The sequence below is a fragment of the Clupea harengus genome, chromosome 12, assembly GCF_900700415.2.
Source record: "Clupea harengus chromosome 12, Ch_v2.0.2, whole genome shotgun sequence".
In the NCBI taxonomy this organism is placed as follows: Eukaryota; Metazoa; Chordata; class Actinopteri; order Clupeiformes; family Clupeidae; genus Clupea; species Clupea harengus.
In genome coordinates, this window is record NC_045163.1 from 13,796,826 (window position 1) to 13,821,009 (window position 24,184).

The window sequence follows — 24,184 nt, forward strand, 5'->3', positions numbered from 1 at the left end:
GTATCAATGGGAGAAGTTGTCCTGGAAACTGCTGTTTGGAGGGAGACTTAAGTCAGGGGAGGAACTGAAGAGTTTGCTTTTAATACTCCCCCACTGTGAACTGCCACTGGCAAGCGCATTTTAGACATTTTGGAACGTTGGGGAGGGATACATGATCGTCTGATTTGAGACAGCAAACTTACCTAGCTGTATGAATTATCGCACCTTAAGGACGTGACTGGGACGGTGTGCGCGGGCTTGAGCTTCAAAATTAGCATCATGACCCAACAAGGAGCAGCGTTGCAAACCTACAACAACGAACTCGTAAAGTGTAAGCGAACATTGCTGTATTGGGCACATTGATTGTATGCGTTTCTTCACGCTTTTTTCAGTTTACAGTATCACTGCTTTCTACTTTTTAGTTAAGTTTAAACTAGCCTGATTAGAGGCTGCTGTCTACCTTGATTGGATGCCAAGCTCAAAGTTCACAGATTATCTGACGCTAGCTAATAAGCTTGCTAGCATTAGTCACATTAGGGGCAAATGCACTCCTTCTCAAAATCAAATACACTTCACAGTCAGACGAATATAGCAGTACTGTAACGTCAGTAAACTACCATATTGCGTGTCTAATGGTTCTAATTCGTTTTAACTATTCTATCTCGTTAAGATACTTGTGTTGTACAAAATGTTCAATGTTGTTCTGACATGTGTCTCTATTGTTGAGGGAGAGGAGAAATACAGGGCAGTATAGTAGCCCCGGGGGAAATAACCACACAGAATTGCTCACATAAATGTTGCAAAGCTATCAAGTTCCTGTCAGCTTCTGTTTTGTTCTAGTCAGTCCTAGTAGTATTTACATGCACCTTGTGTACTGCCCTTTCAGTTCGAGAGCTATACTGCTTGAAGAATTATGTTATGAGCGAACATAAATAAAGAATCGTGACAAAATGTAAAGGCCCTGTCTTGTGCCAGAGGCACATGGTTATAGAAGAAGTAGGATAGACAATCTCTCATTCATTTAATTTAATTTTATTGTTTTGAAATTCCTCTATGATGGTAGTTGTCATAGTGAAACATTACATTGAAATATGTGGTTGTCAAAGAATGGAAAATCAAGAGCCCACTACCAAAACTGCTTCAGTTGGTTTAGCCTCTGTTCGTACTGAGTGAAAGTAAACCAGGCTTGTTATAAGCGGTAGCCTAACTGTTAACAGAACAGAATATAAATAATTTGTTAAACTAGACTGGACATTAAAGCTCTATCAAATCTTTAAAATAATTTCTTAGTGAGCATTACAATTCATTTGCATTTGGGAGAATTAACTGGGTCTTCAAAAATAACTAGGTAAACAAGCCTGTTAGAGCATACAATTGAATAGCAACCATATTTACAATTTGAATAGGAACCATAATTGCAAGTTATGCATTGCATTTTTATTTGAACTTCCCTTCTCGCTGATTAGTCCCAGTACTAAACCTGTCTTCATTCATTCATATCATATACGTGAAAGGGGAGTGACCTCCGACAGGGCCTCTCGGTAATGTATGATTGATTCTCTGTCACACACTCCCCCCATCCCATCAATCACTGGCTTGCAATGACCTGATTCAGCAGAGGGGATTGCAGAACATGTGACCTCATCTCTCATATATATCACTCATACCTACACTCTTGGTTTTGCAAATACATATTCTCCTTGGTATAAAAGCTTCTATATTCAGCAAATACAAGCATACTGCTTTCAGTTCAAGACTCCTGTCAGTACTGTTCTATGGGATGTAATTATAGAACAAATTGGCATTACACATTTTCCTACTCAGTCAAGTACTGATATCTGGTAGACCATATGATGGCACCAACTGAGCGATGAGGTGAATGCTTGTGGTGGTTGAGTGTATACATCACAATCCATCCTCTCTCTTTCTCCCTCGTTCCTTCCTGTTTTCCCTTTCATAGGAATTGAGGAGCTGTGCTGTGGTTGTGGCAGTTGAGTGAGTAGATCACACTCCATTTTCTCTCTCCCCTTCCCTAGGCATTGAGGAGCTGTCCTCGAAGCGGGACGAGTTGCAGCGGCAGATCACGCAGGAGGAGGAGGAGAAGGCGCGGCTGCAGCACGACGTCCGCGTGCTCACGGAGAAGCTGAGCCGAGTCAACGAGAGCCTCGCCCGCCGACTGGCCGCGCGCGCCGACTTCGACCGCACCATCGCAGAGACCGAGGCCGCATACATGAAGGTAACAGGTCATTCCAGTCACACACATACATTCACAATCCCCACCCTACATGCCTCTCTACCTCCTAGTACTGTCCCCCTTTATGGATCTTTACTGAGCCTGCTTTGAACACCACAGGCAAAAGCTTTAGGGCCATCATTTGAGGCCATAAAGGTTGCATTAACATGGTATTTGAATACTCCTGTGCTGTAACACATAGTCACTGCCCTCAAAATATGACTTGATTTCTGATTATTTAATATGCTACTAGTACCCAGTAGTTGCATAGGATCAGTGGGAAAAGGTGTGCTATACCCAACAATATAACTGTATTACCCTTAGGTTGGTACCACATTACACTTGAACTTACACTTCTAATTTTCTTATAAGTAGATAAGAAAAATGGTTCCCTCACCATGTATAAAGCAGACCCAGACATGCTCACCGATGTATATCTTCCAAGAAGGAAGGGAGCCCTTTTAGGCAAATTCCTCTGTCCAGGGTTCTTTTCCGTGAGCATTCTGCTATGTCAGACACAAAGGCATGAATCCCCCCCTCATGTCATACTAATTAAAAGCAAACACAGAAGCGCTCACCTCAACTCCTCTGTAATTTGTTTGTGTGGGTGCTTGGTTAAACTTGGGATCTTTAATGCATCGCTGTTTCTCCTTTCAGATTCTAGAAAGTTCTCAGACGCTGCTGAGTGTCTTAAAGAAGGAGACAGGAAACCTGACCAAGGCGACCGAACCCAGAGGAGGCAAAGATCACTGACTTGTATTCACCCGCTTCTTTTTCTGTCTGTTGCCTGTCATCTGTGCAAACACACAAGCATTCAAACCCTAACATCCTGTTTTACCTCGCACTTGTCTGTGTGTTTTTCTATTTATGTGTCTGTCATTCAAAATACGTCAGTTATTATCCCACGTATTTCTTTTATTTATATTGAACTTTTTTAATAAAGATTATTTAGTGTGACCACTTGAGTTATTGTGCCAAAAGTGTTTCAGTGCAAGGGATCAATCATCCGAATGGCAACAGAGTTTAATTTGAAGAGTGCTGAACTGTCAGCACACACACACATACACTTGCCCTCCCTCTCTTTAAACAAAGTCCTCCCCAATTACCGAAGTGTTGTCAGATGTGTGCCTCTCTGAAATGGAAATTCAGTGTAAATATAGTTTGGGATGGTAACAATATTACTTAAAGGTTCTGACACTGGTTTAAAAAAAATAAGGTAAAGGTACAGTCTGTGATTCTAATCCAGAAGACTTCTTGTCAGTTCAGTGAATAGCTCCTCACAGTCCTCTAGCTGTCTGTTCTGTGTGTGCTAAAATAATACTGGTGTCCATACACAGTCAAGGCTCTGTAACTGGGAAACAAATGAAGGGGCTCAGTCTGAGCCTGTTGTAGCAAATATAGTTGCTTCAGGAGCATAGATCAGATTGAGCTCAAACATCAACAACCTTTTGCCATAATTGCATACTGTACCTTTAAAGACCAGGCTCCCTGCTTTGCACAGGCACTTGTCCTCCCCACACAGACAGAAATAATAGGACACCATTTTTTCATTTGTTCTTTTGTTTATTTACCTTTTTCTGACAGTTTTTTTTTTTCTGCTGAAATCCTTGATGAATACAAATTGCACAGTTGAATCTTATCGGCAGCTGGAGTGACATATACATAAATTCAAACAGACAAAAAAAGAAATATATAGATAAGCATTATCTACACATAAGAGTGGTTCGGATTCTTCAGGAAATAACAGTTTGAAGACTTAGACAGAAGACGAGAAGGGGTACTAGACATCTCTATCTCCCTCCGTGCCACCAGAGCCTATCGATTTCCGTGGCAGTTCAGGCCATTCCACAAGCCTGCTAGTGTCACATATCCCCATTGGAATACTATTTGCCCAAGAGGCAGACTGGCAGAGACAAGGCAAGTGCTTGTATGCAACAACAGGGATGTCTCGACGTGCTGTCTCAGGCCTTCTGTTCAGTGGTTCTGTTTTCACTAGCATGAAAAGATGTTCCGTATAAATAATAGTATGCAATTTTTTTGTTTTGGAACTCTTCGTAAGGGTCAGAAAGTGCCTCCCTATTTTCTTGTACGAAAAGGGAAAACCGTTCAAACTCACCCATGTCACTGAGGTCTTTCTACAGTATGTGTACAGTTGCTTTTTCTTTATGAAGAAGTGCAAAATAAAGAAAGTAAAATGACAAGTGCAAATGTAAAGTAAAAACAAAGACAATAATTGAGACTCCAGCCATCGCTTTTGTGTACACATGCCTACCTTTCTTCCTACATGATGTCAAATCATGACCTAAGTACAGTTTAAAAAAAAAGAAAGAAGCAAGACAAAGCTCCCCGGCACCGTGGCCACAGTCCCCGAGGGCTTCTCACCAAGCCCTTTATAGAAAAAAAATTATTTAAAAAAAGCCATGTAATAAATTACTATCATGAAAACACCATTATCCTGGGCTATAGAAACTATACAACAATACTGGCTGAGGGAGAACCAATCGTTTTAGTTAGTGGAGGCCACCCAGCCACATACACACTCATAAACACAGACACACACGTAAGTTGGCAATGTGTGTATAAAAAAGGGGGAAAAAGACATAACAGCCCAGCAATGTAAAGTCAGTTCAACTTCCTCATGTACTTTGCCTCTCGCCACACATACATACAAGGCTCACATACACATAGAGCTCAACCATATGGATAATATTTGCCTTTCAGCTGGCGTGTGTTTCTATACTGACCAGTTCAGACAAATGTTTACTTACAACTGTTAAGACCAAGACTTATTAAAAATACTGAAACATGGCTGCCATGGACTATATGTATCTACTTCTGCTGGGCCAAGGAGAGAAAATGCTTACGATTAAGATTTGATAGGTCACTATTAGATATGAGTATCCCCTAAGCAATCTTAATCCAAATGAAACTGTATAAAAGTTAATTTTGCTGTCCTAGAGCAGTGTAAACACATAAAGGCATCTAGATATAAAGCAGACTCGAAGCTTACATCCTGATACAGCATGACATTCTGATTTGGTCTGATTCTGATTTGATGGTTACACAGGAGTGTCAAAATTAAACAGAGACCTCAGTGACGCTTGGTTGGTTCTTGGCCCTACAGATAAACTATTCTAGAAATTCCTCTGCAATCTTTCACACAGTTTCATTACAACCATCATGAAATACAAAACTACAAGACATTCACAATCATCCAACCGGGACTCATTTTTTTATGAGTTGGGGGTGGAATGGGATGGAGGGGCAAGTCAATGAGGAATCTACACATGCAAATACAAATAATAATAATAATAAGCATCACAAACAAATGGTACTGTGGCACCCTTTCACTAGTAAAGTCAGACATTTTTTTAGATTTTTTTTCTTTTCTTCTTTTCTTTTGTTTATCAAGTTCTCTCCTCCGTTACCTCTTCCTCCTCCACCTCCACTCATCTCTGAAGAGTTTGTAGGTGTGCATTCTTGAACACCCTACCCTCCCCTCTCCCCCCTCCCCTCTCCACCCCACCTTGAGTCTCATAGGCAGTGAGGATGGGCACAGAAGGCTTCTTGCTCTTCAGGAAAAAAAAAAAAAAGAAATTTGGTCACTTACTTTTCATGAGGTGATGAGATTGACGACCGCCACCCCCGCCACCCCCGCTCATGCAACGGGGGCGCTAATACATGAGAGAGACAAGCTTTAAAGGCAGAGAGGCTAATGCCGCTAGGCTAGTAGGTTCCGCCTGGCCACCACGCCGAGAGGCAGGAGTCACACGCCCACCGTGTCAGTGGGGCGGGTACTTTGACAATCAGGCGCGGTCTCAAACCTGGAACCGGTTTCCTGGAGGGCAGTCACAGTTTGTCAGTCTTGGAAGTGATCGACGGATAAACTGCATAAGGGTCTCTGATGACAGGGACAGTCCTGCTGCTTCCAGTGTGTGTGTGTAAGAATAAGTATGTTTTCATTTGTGTGTGTATCAATAGATATGTGTGTATGTTTGTGAGTGTCTTTGCATTTTTGTGTGTATTGTGTGTATATGTGTTTGTGAGTGTGTGGTATGAAAGTCTAAACTGGAACAACAGTTCATGTCCTGCTGGGTTGTTATTTTTGGTCCCACTGGTGTGTGTGCGTGCCTGTGTGTCCGTGCGTGCATGTGTGTGTGTGTAAATGTGCGTATGCATACTCATGTGTTGTTGGGCTGGTGCTTGCAGGCAGTGGTTGGTCCCGTAGCGGTCCAGAAGGAGGTTCAAAAGTAGAGCGCTGGTTCGCTGCTGAAGTCTGAGAGGGAGGAGCTATCGGCCGGCGTGAGCTGAAACACAGACAGCACACAGAACAACTCTTATTTGACCCTCTCTCCACTCCATTAATGCAAGCGCAACAACAAGTCCCTATGAGATATCCTTTGACAAATCACCACCACCACCAACTAAAAGACATCACAATACATCACCATCAACTGAAATTCAAAACGAAAGTTTCTGTCTTAAAACAGGGCCTTTATAATTTTACAAATCATTAGTCCAAAACAATATGCGAGCCTGTAGACTACATTCAAAACATAGGAGCAGAGCACAAGAGCAAATAATTGGTCTCACCATGACCTCCTCTTGGGGTGTGTCTGTGCGTTGAGACTGGGCATGGTCATCAAGCTTGTGGTCCTGCCAGGCACTGTAATCCACAGCGTGCTTCGGAGTGTAGTTGGACAGATCTGACAATTACAACACAGAGGTCTGGCATTAGGACACAAGCAAGCAATACAGAATATATATTGCCTTTAAATTGGATAAATAACTGGTTATATATCAAGTTAATCTAAACATTACTCATGGTGTTAACATGAGTTTACATTACCCTTATTCTTATCATTAATCATTATTCATCCTTAACTTTCACCACAGGACTAAAAAGTGTCCCATTTGTCAATGGCCAGCAGGTGTCTCCACGGAGTCTAGTCTGTGAAGAGTTGATGCAAGGCTAACCTTTCACTGAAGCAAGTTTTGCAGCTTCAGCTGCTCCTAAAATAGCCTTTCCTCCTAAAACTTGTCCTTACAGTCAAAAAAAAAAATGACAGATACCTTGGACCACATCTGTTCCAAAGCCTCCTCTTCAGAACTATGACTCAAGATTTCCCTCTCTCTCTGTCACATCCTACCACTAGCACTGCAAGCAAAGCCATCAACCCACTTGCAAAACCCATTTCCCTTCAGTGTGTCAGCCTGCTACCCCCCCCCCCCCCCCCTCTCTCTTTTTCTGTTTTCCCTCTTCCTCAGTCCATCATTCCTTCCTCTATCCATTCTCTCTATTTCCTCTACCCTCCCGCCCGCCTCCCCCTCTCTCTCTGAGGGTTTTCTTTACCAGTGCTGTTGTGTGTGGGGGAGCTGCTGAAGCTGGCCCGTGGGATCCGCACACGCTCAAGGAGGCCCCGCTCCTCTGGCTGTCTCTGCTTCCCTTCCTCCTCCTCGTCGTCGTCGTCCTCCTCCTCATCTTCACTACCCCACACGCTGCTCTCGGACGGGTACTCGAACATGCTCTGCAGGCTGGACTCGGGGAAGGAGATCTTCAGCTGTGGGTGAGAGAGAGAACAGAGACCCGAATGTGTTAGTAGCAGCCATCTTTAGACCTCTCACAGTCCAACAAAACACACATCCTCTGCTTAGAGTCTAAATGCTAACTGTGTCCAACAGTGCAATCCAGACCCAGATGTAAAAGTAGCATGGAATATTTTTTTTAGCTAATATGTAATGATGCATTTTATATAGTGATTTGTTTTCCTCATTAAAATGCACAAGGACAACCTCCCATTTGGAGGCTAGCCACCACAGCAGACATGAACACAGCAGAATGAGAAGGAATGATCACGAGCACGAGTGGCTGCTTTCATCAAAGGGGCTTTCTGACTTGTATCATTTCAAAGATGAACTCTGTCGTTAGTGTTCATAGCACTGCTTCCTCCTCCATGAAGCTATTCATTAAAGAACAGGTTATTAAAAGGCACTGGAGATCTGTCAGGAGGACAGTGAGCTTTCATTAAGAGGCGACTTGGCACAACTGAAACGCTTTGAGGACAGCACTAATCCACTCTGCCTTTTTGTTCACACAGGAGCCCTCATTCATACAAACCACAGGCGAAACGCCGCCACATCTTAGAGAAAAAGAGGCAAGCATACATCATTACCGACAACACTTGGCTTTTGTGTTGCTGCTTAAACGGTGAATGTTTTTGGGGTGCTTTCATTCTGCATTTTGCTTTGTTTTGTTTTGTTTACTCCCGCCTCCACAGCTCTAAGCTCCATGCGGTGTCCTTGCCGAGGAGTTGGAGTTCTCTCAAAACAACGGGCAGACAAGAGGGACTTGGAACAGGCACGCCCCGGGGAGGGAGGTTTAAGTTGGGCAAGGGAAGGACGTTGGGTCTGGAGTCTACATGGAGGATGCAGCACTAAATAAGGCTGCGTTACACAATTCGCGAACCCACTTCCAAGGACAAAATAACATCCCTGACACAAGTCTTCATTTTCAGAGAAACATGGGAGTTAGTTTCGAGAGACTTCATGTACACATGCTGTGCACCCAAACACTCACCACATTCAAAAAGATTAATTTCTTCTACCAGCACAGAACAGACTCCTCACTCAGCATGTTGCCGTATCTTGAAGGTTCGTGAAAGAACCCCCAATGGTTTTGTTCATCTCCAACAGTTTTTGGATTCATGCATTACTTCAGTTAGTACTGCAGACCACTGATCCTACTGTGACAACAAATCTTACATCAAAAGGAAAATTCATCTCATACAAGAAAAGTACTCTGAAGTCTACACAAGGACAGAGAGGAACACTTTACTTTTAACCTTTGGTCATAAAACTAACATTACCATGTCATAACAATGTCATGGGGATGTCATATACTCATTACCTTTCGTGATATTTATTATCAATAATACAGAGGTTTCGTGCCACCATTGTTGTTTAAGTTGTAAACAGCTCTCATGTGCTCTCGTATTGGGCAATATCTTAATGACAGCAATTGAGATGCATCTAGATATATGATGATCTGAATGTTTATTTAGGCCACATAGCTCCGGGGGTTTCCTTATTATAGCTTCCTTGAAGTAGCTGCTCAACCCTTCTATCATGATCAGTAATAAAAGTACACAAGAAATCTAGGGCAACAGTTGTAATGCACTGCGGTTACCAAACAAGGATATACACACCCTGCAACAATGAGAACATGTAGATTTTGCTCAACTTATCGAAATGGTTCTTAATGCTTAGCGGACACCCACAAGTATTTTCATCCTTTGTACTCTGCATAAGCGTAAAATATAACAGGTGTTTTGGCTTCTATTTTTGAGTCAACGCGTTATTAAGGGGCTTTCTAGATAGGCTCCTACACAACCACAAGCATTATATCACATTACGCACACCCACAAACACATATACAGTACTTGCACACAGACACACTCACTCAAATATACACCTTGCAGTTTGCAGGAAGTGGCAAGACACCACTGAGAATCTCATAGTCAGAGGCCCGCTTCATGGTGAGGAAGTTGTAATGTAAGACCAAGTATGATTCTCACCCCTCTATATATGCCCCTTAATAGCACACTGATTCGCCAGACATTCTTACTTACATCCTGTCTGAGTGGAACTAAACACTGAGCTGGACTTCTGCTTTGGGAACCAGGAATGTCCACCTCGGCCGAGAATGGGGTCAAATGACCATGACTGTGGTGACTGCGCTGTACCCTTCACCTTCAGTCTCCTTGGGAACTTACCCTAAATCTAGCCTAATCTCCATCACAAGGCCCTAACCTCCATCTAATGTACAGGAGGCCAGGCATGGGGAGGGGGTATTGCAGAAGCCTTGTCCAAGAGTAAACACCCCAGACACAGGAGCTGCTTTGTGTCACCCACATCACCTGACCATTCACTCACACTGGTTCCTTGCTGAAGGCCTGATGGCATGCTAAAATAAATACACTGCAATCTAACACATATAAGCACACACACACACACACACACACACACGCACGCACGCAGACAAATGAACTCACACACCCTAACACATCTTCAGTCTCAGACTTAAGAACAATAGAACAGAACAATAACAGCATGTTGGTCACCCAATAAATGATAGGCATCATTATACTTGGTTATTTATCACATCCTAATCACTGGACTTGATAGGGCAAGTACAAAAGTCTTTCTGCTTATTTTAATTGTGGTAATAAACTGCAGACGGTTGCTGACGTGGTTCCAAAAAGTGTGTTCTTGATTCCAGCATGATTTCAGTTCCGTGTCTGAAGTAGCTTCCTGGAGAGAGACGAGTAGAAGGCATCTCATCCTGTGTAATGAGCCTGAAGACTGAGCATGTCCGAGAGTGAACCATTCAGTTACAGTGGAAAAACACCCACTTTCAGCCTCTGTAATGGCTTCAGAATCGCACTTAGTGAATCCATAAACGCAAACCAAGTTAGGAGATGCAAAACAGTAAAAAAAAAAAAAAAAAAAAAAAGGATGGACATGAACTATGTCTAAACTACAGTGTTTTTTCCCCTGTCCAACTGTCTTTTAGTGTCAAAAATACCATACATGGTCAGAGATGCAAGCTAATAGTAGAATAGCATCGGCCTACACACCATGACTCTTCTCAACGATCATTGCGCTCATGGGTTATATAGTAATAAGGAATAGCATCATGAATCCGTAAATGGGTTCAGTTTGATTCAGGCTAAGCAATACATAACACAAGGGGTGAAAAAGGGTTTAACGGTTCCTTTTTCTCTCTTCAGTCTTCAACACAAACTTAAACAACCCCTTAAACCCTTCCAAAGTGAATCAAACTAGGAACAAACATATTTAAACATGTGGGTAGTTTACCATATAAGGGCAAAGCTAAGACTACTCAGTACCCCAGCTAGGAGAGCCTTGGCCTAGAAAAAATGACTTCCCCTTAATCAAGTCTTCTATACAAAGCATCGTATTGTGCATTCCAGAGTGATTTTGGTAGTGTTTTTTTACACCGAAAATTAAATCAAAAGTATTTGGTATTCCATGTTTGCGTGGTGGTTTTAAGCAGGCTTTCCTGACCACTGGCTTTGACATTTTCCACAACTCCACCACACAACTTAACGGATAAACTCCACAATCAAACACTCCTCCCATCCAAGTGTGAATTAATATAAAATCACCCATCTCCATCTCTTGCTTTTCCACAAAATGCATCGAAGGCCTATGCTATTATTCCACACTCTCGCGCCTGACTCATTCTCTCCCTTTAAGAGACGCTCGCTGGTTTATTTTAATGGGGCCGGTCCTCCTGAGGAGTCCAGGGCCGGCTTTATGCCCACAGCAGAGCCAAGAGCCATGCCAATGGGAGTGAATCAATAAATCAAAGTAGCCTGTGGGATTACTTCCTCTCTGCTGGGGAAAAGGGCTTCACTCGCTCGCTCACGCCATCCAGCTCTCGCCTCCCTTTCCCCTTCTCTCCCCTCCTCTCCTCTCCAACCCGCTGTCAGGGGGCTCAGTGCCCACCCTTGGCTGTAAAAGGCTGCATTATTGAGCCAGAAAGGATGCTTGAGCTCGCCCCCCCCCCCTTTCATGCAAGTGTCTTCTCTCCCTTCTCATCTCTTATTGGCACCACTCTCTCTTTCTTCCCGACTCCCTCCATCTCTCTCTCTCATCTCAGTCATGGGTCTGAGCTGGGGCTCCATTAGGCCAGTTCCAGCCCCCAGGCTCTCCTCTTCCTCTCTTCTCCACCCGCTAACTCTCTCTCTCCCCCCCAGCAGCAGGATTATCAGGAGCAGCCTCCTTGTGCCCTGGCCTCCACAACATGCCCGTCGGCTACCCCCACATTCACGCTCCCAACACTTAAAACACCATAATGAAGTAGGATGACTCACAACGCCAGGGCCGCTAATTTTAGCCCTTCCTTGAGCCGCCGCGCTATTGTCGTCCCATTGTCGGCCCGGTGCTTTGCTTTGTCTTTTACCACGCTGCCGTTCAGGAACTGTGGTAAATGGCACTGTGCTAGAACTTTGTAATGAGGGCCTTTGGGGCGTCCGTGTGCGTAACCCCGGGAGTGCCGGCGATCCGCTTCTGTGTGCGTCTGAGTGCACATGAAAGGAAAAGGGCAGTGTGCCAGAGACAGGGTTTTCTGGGCCATTTAGATGCCCCATCCTGATTTGGACTGGGCAGAGAGACAGAGGGACGGAGGGAGAGAGAGAGAAAGTCGGGTGAATGAGCAGACGGGAAAATTGGTGCACAAGGAGCACACACACACACACACACACAAACTGACACTTTTGGACAAGCTGAGAGACCAGCTGAGAGACAAGCTGAGAGACAAACAGATAGATATGTACACACACACACACACACACACACACACACACACACAGGCAGGTCAGGAGGTTGTGCCTAGGTGAATTATAAGCACTGGTTGGCACTGACGCCGTGGCGGAAGTTTGCATGGGTGTGCTAAGGCTTTGAGGTCAGACTGGAGCTATCTGTTAAGAGCTATCTGCGTGCGTGCGTGCGTGCGTGCATGCGTGCGTGCATGTGTGTGTGTACGTACGACTGTGCGCGCGCGTGTGTGTGTGTGTGTGTGGGGGGGGGGGGGTTACAGAAGCAAAGCGTGCTAAGGCTTCTCATTGGAGGTATGGGATAGACTGAGCAGATGTCTGATTAAAGCTAATCTCTGGGCAGAGACTTTAATGGCTTAATATTAGGAGCAGGCTGCACGGAGGCCTTCAGTCCCACAGATGTAAAAGGTAGAAGACCACTCAAATCAGACAACTTTTTTTAAAGGCATGTGTGTGTAAGTGATAAACCAGACCGTTTATTTCATCTTTCTCTTCTCCTGCACAACTCCTTCAGGCATACTCATTATCTCCAAATAATTAACCAATGTACCTGCATTCTATATACTATTCGATATACTACACTCTTTTCACCCATAAACCCATCTACTTTCTCTATTTCTCCAAGATCTTTCTGCTTTCATACGGGCCTCTGTGCAAGCCTGGTATAACCAGACATTCACTGCAATGAAAACTGAGCTGGGAGCAAGAGGCAGGCAGAGAAATACTACCTCCGTGCTTTATTCTTCCTCCAAAAAAATAAGATCCACACACAAGTCATGACCTCAATATAAGTCCCTGTACAAATTGCCTGCAGATGTGCTCAAAGTGCTTTTTCAGACGACTTGGATAGCAGGCACATCTTCTACTACCAGTGGCACGTGAACAGGTAGGCTTTATTGTCATGTGATGTGGCTGCTTAATCTGGATAGGCTTTATCTGTGTATGACTCACTATCAGCTAGGTGCCCTCGCGTTGTGTGTGTGTGTCAGAGAGAGTGAGAGAGAGAGCGAGAGAGAGAGAGAATGTGTATGTTGTGTAAAACACTGGGAGGGTCTCCTCCCTTTGGGAGGGGATTACCATGATACATCGTGTGTGTGTGTAGGCGTGAGTGAGCTGACATGTTTATTTGGCACGACGGTTTCCAAGTTACAATGGAAAAAATGAAAGAACGAGAGATGAATAATGGGCAAGTGGAAAGATGAGAGAGGAGGGCAGGGACATTTGGCCAACCTGTGTAACATTTGTAATTTTCAAGTGCAGGCTGAAACCTCAGGTGTTTGATGTTGATTTCACTCAGAGAGAGAAGGACAGAGAGAGAGAGAGAGAGAGAGAGAGAGAGAGAGAGAGAAAGTGACTCTTCCTTATCCAGGGGATCCTAAATGACAGGATAGAATGGCAATGGCCGCCTGTTGCCCGGAGACAGACACCATGGATATAGCTGAAGGAGGGAAAGACATGGGAGAGTGGGGGAGGAGGACAGAGGAGAGGCGGCCGGGGGTGGGGTGGGGTGAGAAGGTGTGCTGGGTGGCTTAGACTTGGGTTAACAGAGTATGTACCCAAAACAAAAGAGACAGAAAAGCAGACAGGGAAAGACAGAGTGTTAAAACAAAGCAGCTGACAGGAAGAAAGCGAAAGACAGACTGAGAGAGAGAGAAAGAAGGGATAAATGAAGCCTCCACAATCAACACCAACTTATTTGAATAACTGACAGAGAAGCAGGCTGTACTGCCCACAACAGAGTATCATGATGCAGTTTGTGCCTTTTTTTCACTCTGTTTGCTGTTTGCCTGGCTAAATTAGTAGAAGATTTGAGTAGAATTTGCATGATGTGTTTACCAAATAGAGCTCATACCACACACCTGGCAAACACACACTAGCATACACACGCATACAGGCAAACACAGGCCCATCCACACAGACAGTTTCACACACACACACACACACGCCAGGGCCTGCTTGAATTAAACATGACTATGACAGTGGCGATCTGCTGTCTGAATTCTAATTACTCCACTGGTATAGAGAGGGCAATCATGCACACACTGCTAAGGGCCACTTTCACATCCATACACTCTCTCTCTCACACACACACACACACACACACACACACACACACACACACACACACACACACAGAGAGAGAGAGGAAGAGAGAGAAAGAGAGAGAGGAACTAAATAACACCATTGCCAAACTCTTCATTAGCCATTTTAACTCTCTCTTTCTCTCTCACACACACACACACACACACACACACACACCACACACACACACACACACACAGAGAGAGGAAGAGAGAGAAAGAGAGAGAGAAACTAAATAACACCATTGCCAAACTCTTCATTAGCCATTTTAACTCTCTCTCTCTCTTTCTCTTTCTCTCTTTCTCTCAGTCTCTTTCTCGCTCACACACACATACCCCAAATAAAATCTATCTGATCTATACTACTCGTGGCAGCACATTGCTACAGCCCAGCAGCCTCTGTGAGTGAGTGAGTGAGTGAGTGAGAGTGTGTGTGTGTGTGTGTGTGTGTGTGTGTGTGTGTGTGTGTGTGTGTGTGTGTGCGCATATGTGTGTCCTGGGGGTGAGAGCCCGGGTGGCAAAGGATTATTCAACCATTACACAGCCACTATGCAAAACACAAAGCAGGGCTGAGGTCAGGAAAGGGACGGGGAGAGGGACGAGGGAGATGGAGGGAGAGGGACGAGAGAAGGGTAAGATACAGAGAGATAAACACAGACGAAAGAGAGGAAGAGTGAGAAAAAGGAGACACAGACATTGATCAGGAGACAAAGGGTGTGTGTGTGGGTGTGTGCGTGGGGGGGGAGTGTGATAATAAGCAATCGAGAAAAGACAGGGGGGCAGGAAGTACATGATGAAGAACAGACAGACAGAGGGGGGCTGGGGCAACAGCAACAGTAAGTAAGTTAGGTGAAGTGAGGAAGAGTGGAGATCCTCTTGTAAATGAATCATTTAACACAGTGGACTTTCACACCTATAGTCGGAGCCGTGGGGGACAGACTAGAGCCACCCAAATCAAAGGCTAACAATGACCTCTAACCTGGTGCACTGGGGATTCTTAAACAGGTAATGTTATGACAGCCTGGCATAACAAGCCCCACAAAACTCCTCTTTGTTTTCTGACCTGAGGCTGAAAAAAAAAAGTTATTCATTGATGGAGGGTCTGTTTTATTACATCAGCTGGTAAAGGAATCTCTGCAGTGTGTCATTACCGCTGCACAAGCCAGTTCCACATCAATGTTACACTCCCAGAACCCGGTATGACCTCCACCTATGGTATCTGTAGCCGTCTGTCTGCCTCATGATCTGGTCGCCATGGACACCGTGGCTGAGGATTCTTAATTGTGTGCATGTGCTGCTACTATATAGCCCCACAACTGAGATGCACTTGGAACAGAAACACAATAGAGTGAAAGACTATTGTCTTTCTTAGCCACTTGTCTACATATAGATACAGTCGCCGCGCCAAGCTCGTTTCACTCACGAGTAGGTATTCTATAATTTGTTGACTGTATCTGTGGGCTTGGATGAGAGCTCAGTAGTATGTTGAAGAAGTTCTCAAAGACCGCATGAAAAACCCACTCAGAAAAAAAAAAAAAAAAAAAACCTGTAAAGAACAGCTGTCTTGTGACACACACACACACACACGCACACAAATGTGCAGTCTTTGAAGGAACGGCCTGTGTACCCTTGCCCCTCAGCCACCACCCAGCACCTCCCACCCCAGAGAGCAAACAGGAGAAGGTGGGGAGTGCCACACACACACACACACACACGCACACGTACACACACTATCCCCTCCTTGTTTCTCCCACAGATAAACATTCACTCCACGCACACATGCGCAAGCCCACATATATCCACTGTAGCAAACACACACACTAAACTCTCTCACACACACCACACACACACACACACACAAGGTGTGATCAGCTAGTTCACTGATGCTTCAGCAAACACTTTAATGGCATGTGGACACAAACCTCTGGGAGTCATAGAGTCCTAGTCCACATCACGCACACACTTGCAACACATGTACACACCCTGCATCACTTACACAGTAAGGTTCCAAGAGACTAGGTGGGACAGAGGAGGGAATGTATAGCACGGCAATGGCAAAGACAAATCAGACACAATGTCTGACTAATGTAGATCTGATCTGGACAGAAAGGTCAAAATGTAGGGAGATGCCTTTAATGTGTAGGCCAAATAATTTACGGATCAGAGACAGACATCTAATGGTGATTTTTTTTAAATGTAAGGTCGCTTTGGAGTGTATACACTTCTTCTTGTTGTGCTCCAGTGGTACGAACCAGTGCATAGCCGTGGTGTTCTGCTTCTGTGAAATTGTGCCGATAACAGCTACAGCAAACTAGCCAAGGGAATCTTTCCTATGCCATTTCAGTTTGAAGACCGTTTATAGTTACAAAACCCCAATCTATGCTTCAACAGCTAATTCCTGAAAGTACAATACAATAAACTAATTACAGAGTAGGGTATCAATTACAAATTACTGCGACTCCAAGGGGGCAATTCTCTACTTAACCTGGCCCGAGACGACAAATGAGCCACACACACACGCGCAAGCACATGCATTCACATTCACGAGCACACATGAGTTTACACACAGGCCTACATTATGCCCACAAACACACAAAAGCACACATACACACAATACACTCACATTCATGGGTGTACTGTGAGAGTCCGTATGCCTATGTGTCTGACATAAGCACATACCGAGTACACCCATGTGCACTGCACACACACAAATAGATATACGCACGCACGCACCGGCACACTCACACACACACACACACACTCTCTCTCTCTCTCTCTCACCCTTGCGACTGCCTGCCTGTACGGTTTTCTGCCCATAATGATAGATCAGAGTGCTTTCAAAGCCTCAGACTAGAGCAAACAGCTCCGCCCTAGCCATCTTTCCAGCGGCGGCCACTATGGACCAAAGCCCACTGCCTAAAAAGTACAAGCACACACAGACAACAGGGTACCATCCACATTCATCCCATATCTTATCAGCATTCACTCCCTATCATATTCACCTCCATTCGTTTCCAATCATATTCATCCACATTCGTTTCCAATCATATAAATCCACATTCATTCCTAAGCATATCAAGTCACTTCAGATCATTTTTCACTTCGAAATGTGGACGGAATTCCCTTTGGTTGTGTTACACTAATCCACACTAGGGCTTGCATATTTCTTACCAGACTGGCCCATGCTGCACAGAGGTTGTGCCTGACCTATATAGTCTCCCCTCCCATCCGTTCTCCCCCAGTCGAGCTCGAGGTGCACCACACGGCAGGTCACGAGCAAACACCAAGGAGCAAAGGACAATCTTGATTGAGCCTTGCCGGCACAATGCAGTGGGGATACGGGAAGAGGCGGCTTGGTGACTGGAGAATGAGAGGAACTTTAAATCTGCAGCTACAGCTGCGGGTAAGGAGCTCAGAGCCCGGAGTAGCGGCTACGGCATTACAGTTTGGGCCCTGGAATTCCATGGGGAAAAAAAATACCCAACTGGCCAGTCCCAGGAACTCCGTCAGAAGCGGCTGGCCCACAAATATGTGTGAGAAAGTTAAAAGAGAGGGAGAGAAGCAAAAGAGAGAAAGATGGAGGGATGTAGGAAGATGGAAGCATCATGAAACAGACAGCATGATCTACACTGGGCCACAAATATGTGAGGGAAAAACATGTTGGCTACAGTGAGAAGCAGGGGGTAGAGAGAGAGGAAAATAGAGAGGGGAGGAGAGAGAGAGAGAGAAAAAAAAAACAATAACATAAGAAGAGTGAAAAGGGCAGCTTTTATGGCGGTGTTCAGTAACAATGGAAAGCTGTGGTTAATATTTCTCCAGTTGCGTGCTATACTGTGTAAAACCGTGTACTTCAAAAAATCCCTCCTTCTGAAAACAGGGTCCACGGCAGCCCACTAACACCACTCATATGCATCATACATCCTTTATAACCAATCCACTCCACCCTGGCAGATGCAAGGCCTGAATTTCACACAAATTTCCGTTGATGCTTAAAAACCCCAGTCCAACCTTTGCCGCAGGGAGAAAAAAAAAAAAACAAGACTGTGTGGAATGCAGGAACACAATGGGGTATAGCGTTTTCTCAACCAATTGTGACAGTGTTATTAATTCAATTGGGTGTGCAAGAGACAAAAAACAAAGACACACACACAGACTCTCACATACACACACACACACGTTGCTGGCATCTGAGAGGGCGGCTCTTGTTAATGCCACTGTGCGTCTCTATAGTTGGCAGGAGCGCCCTTCTCCCCCTCTGGGTGTGACAGGAGCGTTGGCTGGGGCGGGTGAGACGGGGAGGGACAGTAAAGCCCAAAGCTTTGAGCAGAAGGATTAGGCCAAGCCAAGGAGACCTCCAACAACCAATGCTGCGTTTCATAGCCACAAGCAACTAAACTGGCATACTATGACTGAAGCCAACTCAATTTACTGATTAAGGTCGACATTAACGCGTTTCATCTTTATGATGCAGCTCCAAAATGTTTGGAATATATTCAGCCTCTAAAGGATGTAAATAAAAGTGTCACAACCAGAGATCAGAGAATGGAGACACTGAGGTGTTCTTTATTTCTCACACTAACCTCATCTGAGAGAGGAACTGATACTAGCCTGCTGAGACAAGGCTTGATGTTTCTCAACAAAACCTCACCAAAACACAAACATAAAAAAAAACCTAACTTCCCTTTGACAAGCCAAAATAACTCACTCCTCTCCTCCTAGACTACTTTGTTCACAAATGTTAGGCTGTTCACCTATTGTGGCCAGCCACAAAGGGCTTCCAAATCTTTCGAGCTTGAAAACTCCCATGACTCTGTGTGTATTCAGATCATGTGGCAGCTTTTCAAACCACTCCCTGCTCTGCTCAGAATTCCGAATGACTACAGAACGTATGATTCTCCTTTAATTGCCCGCACACCTGTATCACCTGACCACACATCAAGAGAACGCCTGGCTCTCGTTCAAGGGAAAACAACAATTATATACCAAGAGAGTTAATGTCTGTGGAATGTCAAACAGCAACAAGACAAACAACAGTGAGGAAATGTCAACAAAAGAAACCATATTAACTGCTAATATTAACTGCTGATATTAACTTTAATTTCGTGATTTACCTCAGACCATTAGTACAACCTTTTAGAGAGCTAGCATTTTTTGCTGCCCTCCCTCTTGAGCCTAAGCAGGTAGTAGTGGGCTTTACTCATCAACAGCTAAACACATTGTTTGGATCATAGGGTCACTTAACAACACTGAGAGGTGTTTAGGTGCCTGAAGCATGCTACTAAGCTCCTTCAGATGTGGAATCTGGAGCGGATTCGCCCCGATCGGCGTGGATGAAGCAGATCTGGGCCAGCCCTGGGTAAGATCTGCCCCAGAGTCACTGGACTCAGTCAGGTTTTCAGCCAAATCCCCAGGATCAGGTAACTGCTTGATGAGATTGCCCAGTCAATAAGCCACAAGCACACCCTAACCCAATAAAAGCACAGTACAACGGCATGCTTCAACAGGACAGTGGTCCACAACAGCCGCAGCCGCCTTAGTGCTGTAATCTAATGACACCCGGCGCAATCTCTGGCTGCTAACAAAGCTACTCACATGAAGCTACCCAGTGTCAAGCTTAGGGTAATCTGCACTGAGTATGACCTACATGCAGCTAAATTGAGAATCTCAACAAAACAAAACAAAACAAAACCAATGAAATTTCAGTGAGAAATGAAAATGGGCTACATGAGCATAACCAAAAAGCATAAAGGACTGGTCAAGTGTTAAATGAATGAGTGGTTGAACACGATGCACACTTCACAATTTCACAGAAGGAGAGGAAGAGACAGAGGGAAAGAATGAGAGAAGTTTGTGTTTTGACTAAGCTCGCTTGTGTAAAGCTATAAACAGTGAGGCTTATTTACCTTCTTGCCTGTGGATCCAGATTTGGATAAGCAGGAGCGGCCCAATGACAGATAGCCACCAATCACCTCGATCTCATCCACCGCCGGGTAGCGCTTTTTCAGCAGGCTGCCCAGCTGAGCGTAGGGGGCCTGTGAGGCCCCTGCGCCCGCCACAGGTGACCCTGCGGCAGAATCCTGGGGATCAGGCGAGGCCGGCTGTGGCTCCTGCTTGCGTTTGGGCACCACCGTGAAGGTGTGGGACCCCTTGTGCCTCTGCACCACAGGGCTGGTGGGCTGAGCAGGAACAGGTGCTCGTGCGGATGCTGTGGCCTCCACCTCCACATCGTCAATGTTGGTGACAGGAAGCTTCTCAGCAGGCGGTGGCTCCTCTCTGACAGGGGGCGGAGGGGGCGGCTGCACTGTGGGTTTTGTCTTGGGCGAGAGGGGAGCAGGGGAGACATGAGGCAGGCTGCTGGGTACAGGCTGAGCAAGTGGCGGCTCAATTTTGGCTGGCCTGGGCGCCCTCTCGACGTCCAGCTTCTTTGAGACGGGTGGCGTCGGGGGCGGCATGACTGGAGTGGTTGGCACTGCTGGGGGAGAGGTCAGATAGGGAGGGGAGACAGGCTCCGACGGCCGCTGGGACTGGGGTGACAAGACCGGGCTGGAGGGCGTGGTGCTGCCCGGCGAGGAGGTGGAGGAGCCACGGCGCGTCTTAGGGATTACTGTGAAGGAGTTGCGGGACTGCAGGCGCAGGTTGGCAAGAGCGCGGGCTTGGATGTCGCCGGTCGGGACCAGGGAGAGGTCCGGCCTGGGAGACGGGCGGATCTCGAAAGTGGGCGAGCCTGGTGGGGAGAGGGGTCTGTCTGAGGGGAAGTCGGCACGTGCATGGTGTCTCTCTGGAGAGCATGGCACCTTGGGAGGCTTGGAGGTCCCATCCGTGGTGCCCCATTCTCGCTCACGGATGGGTTTGGAAGACCCAACCTTCTCTGCCTCATCTTTCGGATTTATGGTGATTCGGCGACCACCACGGCTGCCCTCCAAGCTCCGGAGGAGAGCAGACGCGGGCTGCGGGGAGGCAGGAGGGCTTTCTACATCAGACAGAGGAGGCTGTGCTTTCGTTATGGAAGACTGAGAAAACGGTGGGCTGGACGGCACTGGCGAGTCCGGCAGCGGGGAGGTTGTTGGCTTTGGCACCAGATGTGGCTTTAGTGAGGGTCGGGCTCTTGCCCTCACGGAAGTGGAATCTAAGTCTAGGAGGTTCTCAGTGCTGCGCGACTTATGTTGCAGTCTACCGTAGTTACGGTCGAATTTCTGCAGCATGCGACTCACCCTGCCCTGACCGTCGGAAAGGTCGACCAGTTCCGAACCAGCATAACCCACAGTGCTTAAATTCTCCTCGCTTTTACTGAGTGCGGAATCGTAAATAACTACCTCGTTTGCACGTATCTCAGTAATCGGACTACCTCTCAGTTCTAATAGATCGTTAAGAGAGCTATAGCCACCTACACCGTTCTGCTGCAGTTTAGATGCATGTTTAATGCCGCTTTCCCCCGGAAAGTAATCTGGATCGGATTCGATAATGATGATGTTCTCTGCACGAATAGTCCGAATTCCAGGAACACTGCCATACAGTTCCAATATGTGTTGCACGGGACGTGAGGAGTTCTCCCGATCCAGTCGCCTCTTTCGCTCCTTCTCCAATTTAATAAAAGGGTTCTCCTGTAACGGACCCAAACTCTCTTGTAACACTAGGCTCTCTTGAGTTCCGTTGTCCCTTACCTTACTCTCCGCAGATGTCGGGTCGTAGGATTCTATGGCCGTCCACAGATCTTTTGTTTTCACCGGTGAGAGCTCCGGGGATTTGGGGGTGCCGCTGCCACGCTTGCTAACGAAAACCTGACTGGCAGGGGTGATGGTATAGTTCCCGTTAGGATTAGCGCTGCTGGCATCGTCCTTATTTTTAGATCCGCTATTTCCTGTTACCTCGCCATTAACGCGAGTTGTAGCTGCGCTCGAAGAGGACTCGCCACCTGCCCCAGACCCGCTGCCCTTTGCTTTTCTGCGTTCGAGGATCTCTCTTTTCCAGGCCGGCATCCTCGGGCTCTCCTGCCCGGATTCTTGGCGGAGCACATGAACGTCGCCGCCCGACATTGCAGGAGAACAGGGGTATCTCCGGGACCTGGGTTTTGATGTTCCAGGGCTGGAACGAAAAGCACAATCTGCTGCCTGTCGCTGTACCTGCAGCACCGCTATCACACACACACACACATCTTTCAATCGCCTTCTGTGTTCCCTGCGATGTCGCCCTGTCTACGGACACTACCCCGCCCTCTGCACCTGTAAGCCTACGACGTCACCCTTGAGTCGGAAGATCTGAGCCCCAAGAAGGCAACTCATTTGCTCATATGGATCTAAAGCACACCCTCTCTTTACATATCACACCACCCACCCAAGGAAAACACTCCCTTTTCTATTGTGAGCAACAGAGAAAGACATGCCAATCAAATGGCCTAAGCTCAGCCCACTTTATATCAGTTAACTCTTGCAGCGCTGATTCATTTCTTGAAATATTACTTAGCTTAGCCGTAGCCGTATGATAGGGTTAGACTCAGTTTTCACAATGGGTAGATACAAATTACATAATTATTTTCTATTACATTAAATCAGTATCCTAATTACAAACGTTTGTCGGACGTCATGTGGAAACAAACCATTCACCAACACATTTTAAGTGAAATGATATAACGAATATTTTGCTAAGAAATTAAGCCATGTCTTTCACGTGCCAGTTAACGTCCATGACTTTCTACAATATCCAGTCAATGAGAAATATGTCAAGTAAGATAACCCTATTTGGGACTGTTTACCTATCTTGTCTATTTGTATCAAAGGCACAACCTAACGTGAGACTGCGTCAGGCATGATCATTCTTAATGAGATTACAGCTGAATCAATACATATTGCATTTACCTGCCAACAGCAGGAAGAGCGCTTACAGTTGGTTCTTCATAAAAGATTTATGACGACGCTGTTCTTACGAGCAGTTTCAAATGAACCACGTTACACAGTCTGCTAGAGGTAGTCGAAGAAACAGAGACTTTTTACCACCGTTGTCCGTATGAGACGGGTGTTTGTTTCTTGAGGGAATAGCTGTAGCCATAAGCGTAGTTTCTGACCATAGACATCCCTCTTTAAAAGAGCAGGATGACAGAGAGTACTTGTACAAAGATAGAGAAGGACAATAAAAGGGATGGGTGGTTGTCCTTGCCTATTCCGATTGTTGACATGGCCCTTATAATTAGCTACACATTGTCACATGACATGGGCAGCGTGGACAGCACAACGTGAACTCAATGTATCGGTAAGAAAGGTACAAGAGGCATAAGACTGCTGGTAATAGTCGGTCCATAGGTGCGTTCTGTGCAAAGTTCAAAACCTATAAAAGGGCTAGCCAAACAGTTCAACCGCTTTCCATTATGTCATATTGGTCAACTAGAACTCACGTAGTTCAGTGGAGAACGGTGATGGTGGTACGAAGAGGAAAATCATTTGAAACATCTTCACTAAAAGAACATAATGAATGTGGATGAAATCACTTAATATTCAGGAATTTTAAAGAGATGTGATGTTTAATAAAATCTGATAGTC

At 45.7% G+C, this 24,184-nt stretch overlaps 2 protein-coding genes across 2 annotated transcripts; one reads left to right on the forward strand and one right to left on the reverse strand.

Moving 5' to 3' along the window:
- Position 1: 1 nt before the first annotated feature.
- ssna1 (Sjogren syndrome nuclear autoantigen 1) lies at positions 2 to 3,885 on the forward strand. Its single transcript, XM_012816592.2, has 3 exons — positions 2 to 310; positions 2,016 to 2,215; positions 2,870 to 3,885. The coding sequence occupies exons 1-3, from the start codon at positions 259 to 261 to the stop codon at positions 2,963 to 2,965; spliced, it is 348 nt and encodes a 115-aa protein (XP_012672046.1). The 5' UTR covers positions 2 to 258; the 3' UTR covers positions 2,966 to 3,885.
- tprn (taperin) lies at positions 3,755 to 23,764 on the reverse strand. Its single transcript, XM_012829541.3, has 4 exons — positions 20,558 to 23,764; positions 7,566 to 7,773; positions 6,806 to 6,918; positions 3,755 to 6,519 (listed from the first exon to the last, which is right to left on the reverse strand). Exons 1-4 carry the CDS (start codon positions 22,685 to 22,687, stop codon positions 6,457 to 6,459), a joined length of 2,514 nt encoding a protein of 837 aa, XP_012684995.2. The 5' UTR covers positions 22,688 to 23,764; the 3' UTR covers positions 3,755 to 6,456.
- Between the last annotated feature and the right edge of the window lie 420 nt (positions 23,765 to 24,184).

Coding starts and splice junctions, on each gene's coding strand:
- tprn (XM_012829541.3), bottom strand. CDS start 22,687: ATGTCGGGCGGCGACGTTCATGTGCTCCGCCAAGAATCCGGGCAGGAG. Junction 6,919..7,565: donor CCCCACACACAACAGCACTG/GTAAAGAAAACC, acceptor TGTAATTGTCAG/ATCTGTCCAACTACACTCCG. Junction 6,520..6,805: donor CACCCCAAGAGGAGGTCATG/GTGAGACCAATT, acceptor TCTGTGTTTCAG/CTCACGCCGGCCGATAGCTC.
- ssna1 (XM_012816592.2), top strand. CDS start 259: ATGACCCAACAAGGAGCAGCGTTGCAAACCTACAACAACGAACTCGTA. Junction 311..2,015: donor CAACAACGAACTCGTAAAGT/GTAAGCGAACAT, acceptor CCCCTTCCCTAG/GCATTGAGGAGCTGTCCTCG. Junction 2,216..2,869: donor CCGAGGCCGCATACATGAAG/GTAACAGGTCAT, acceptor TTCTCCTTTCAG/ATTCTAGAAAGTTCTCAGAC.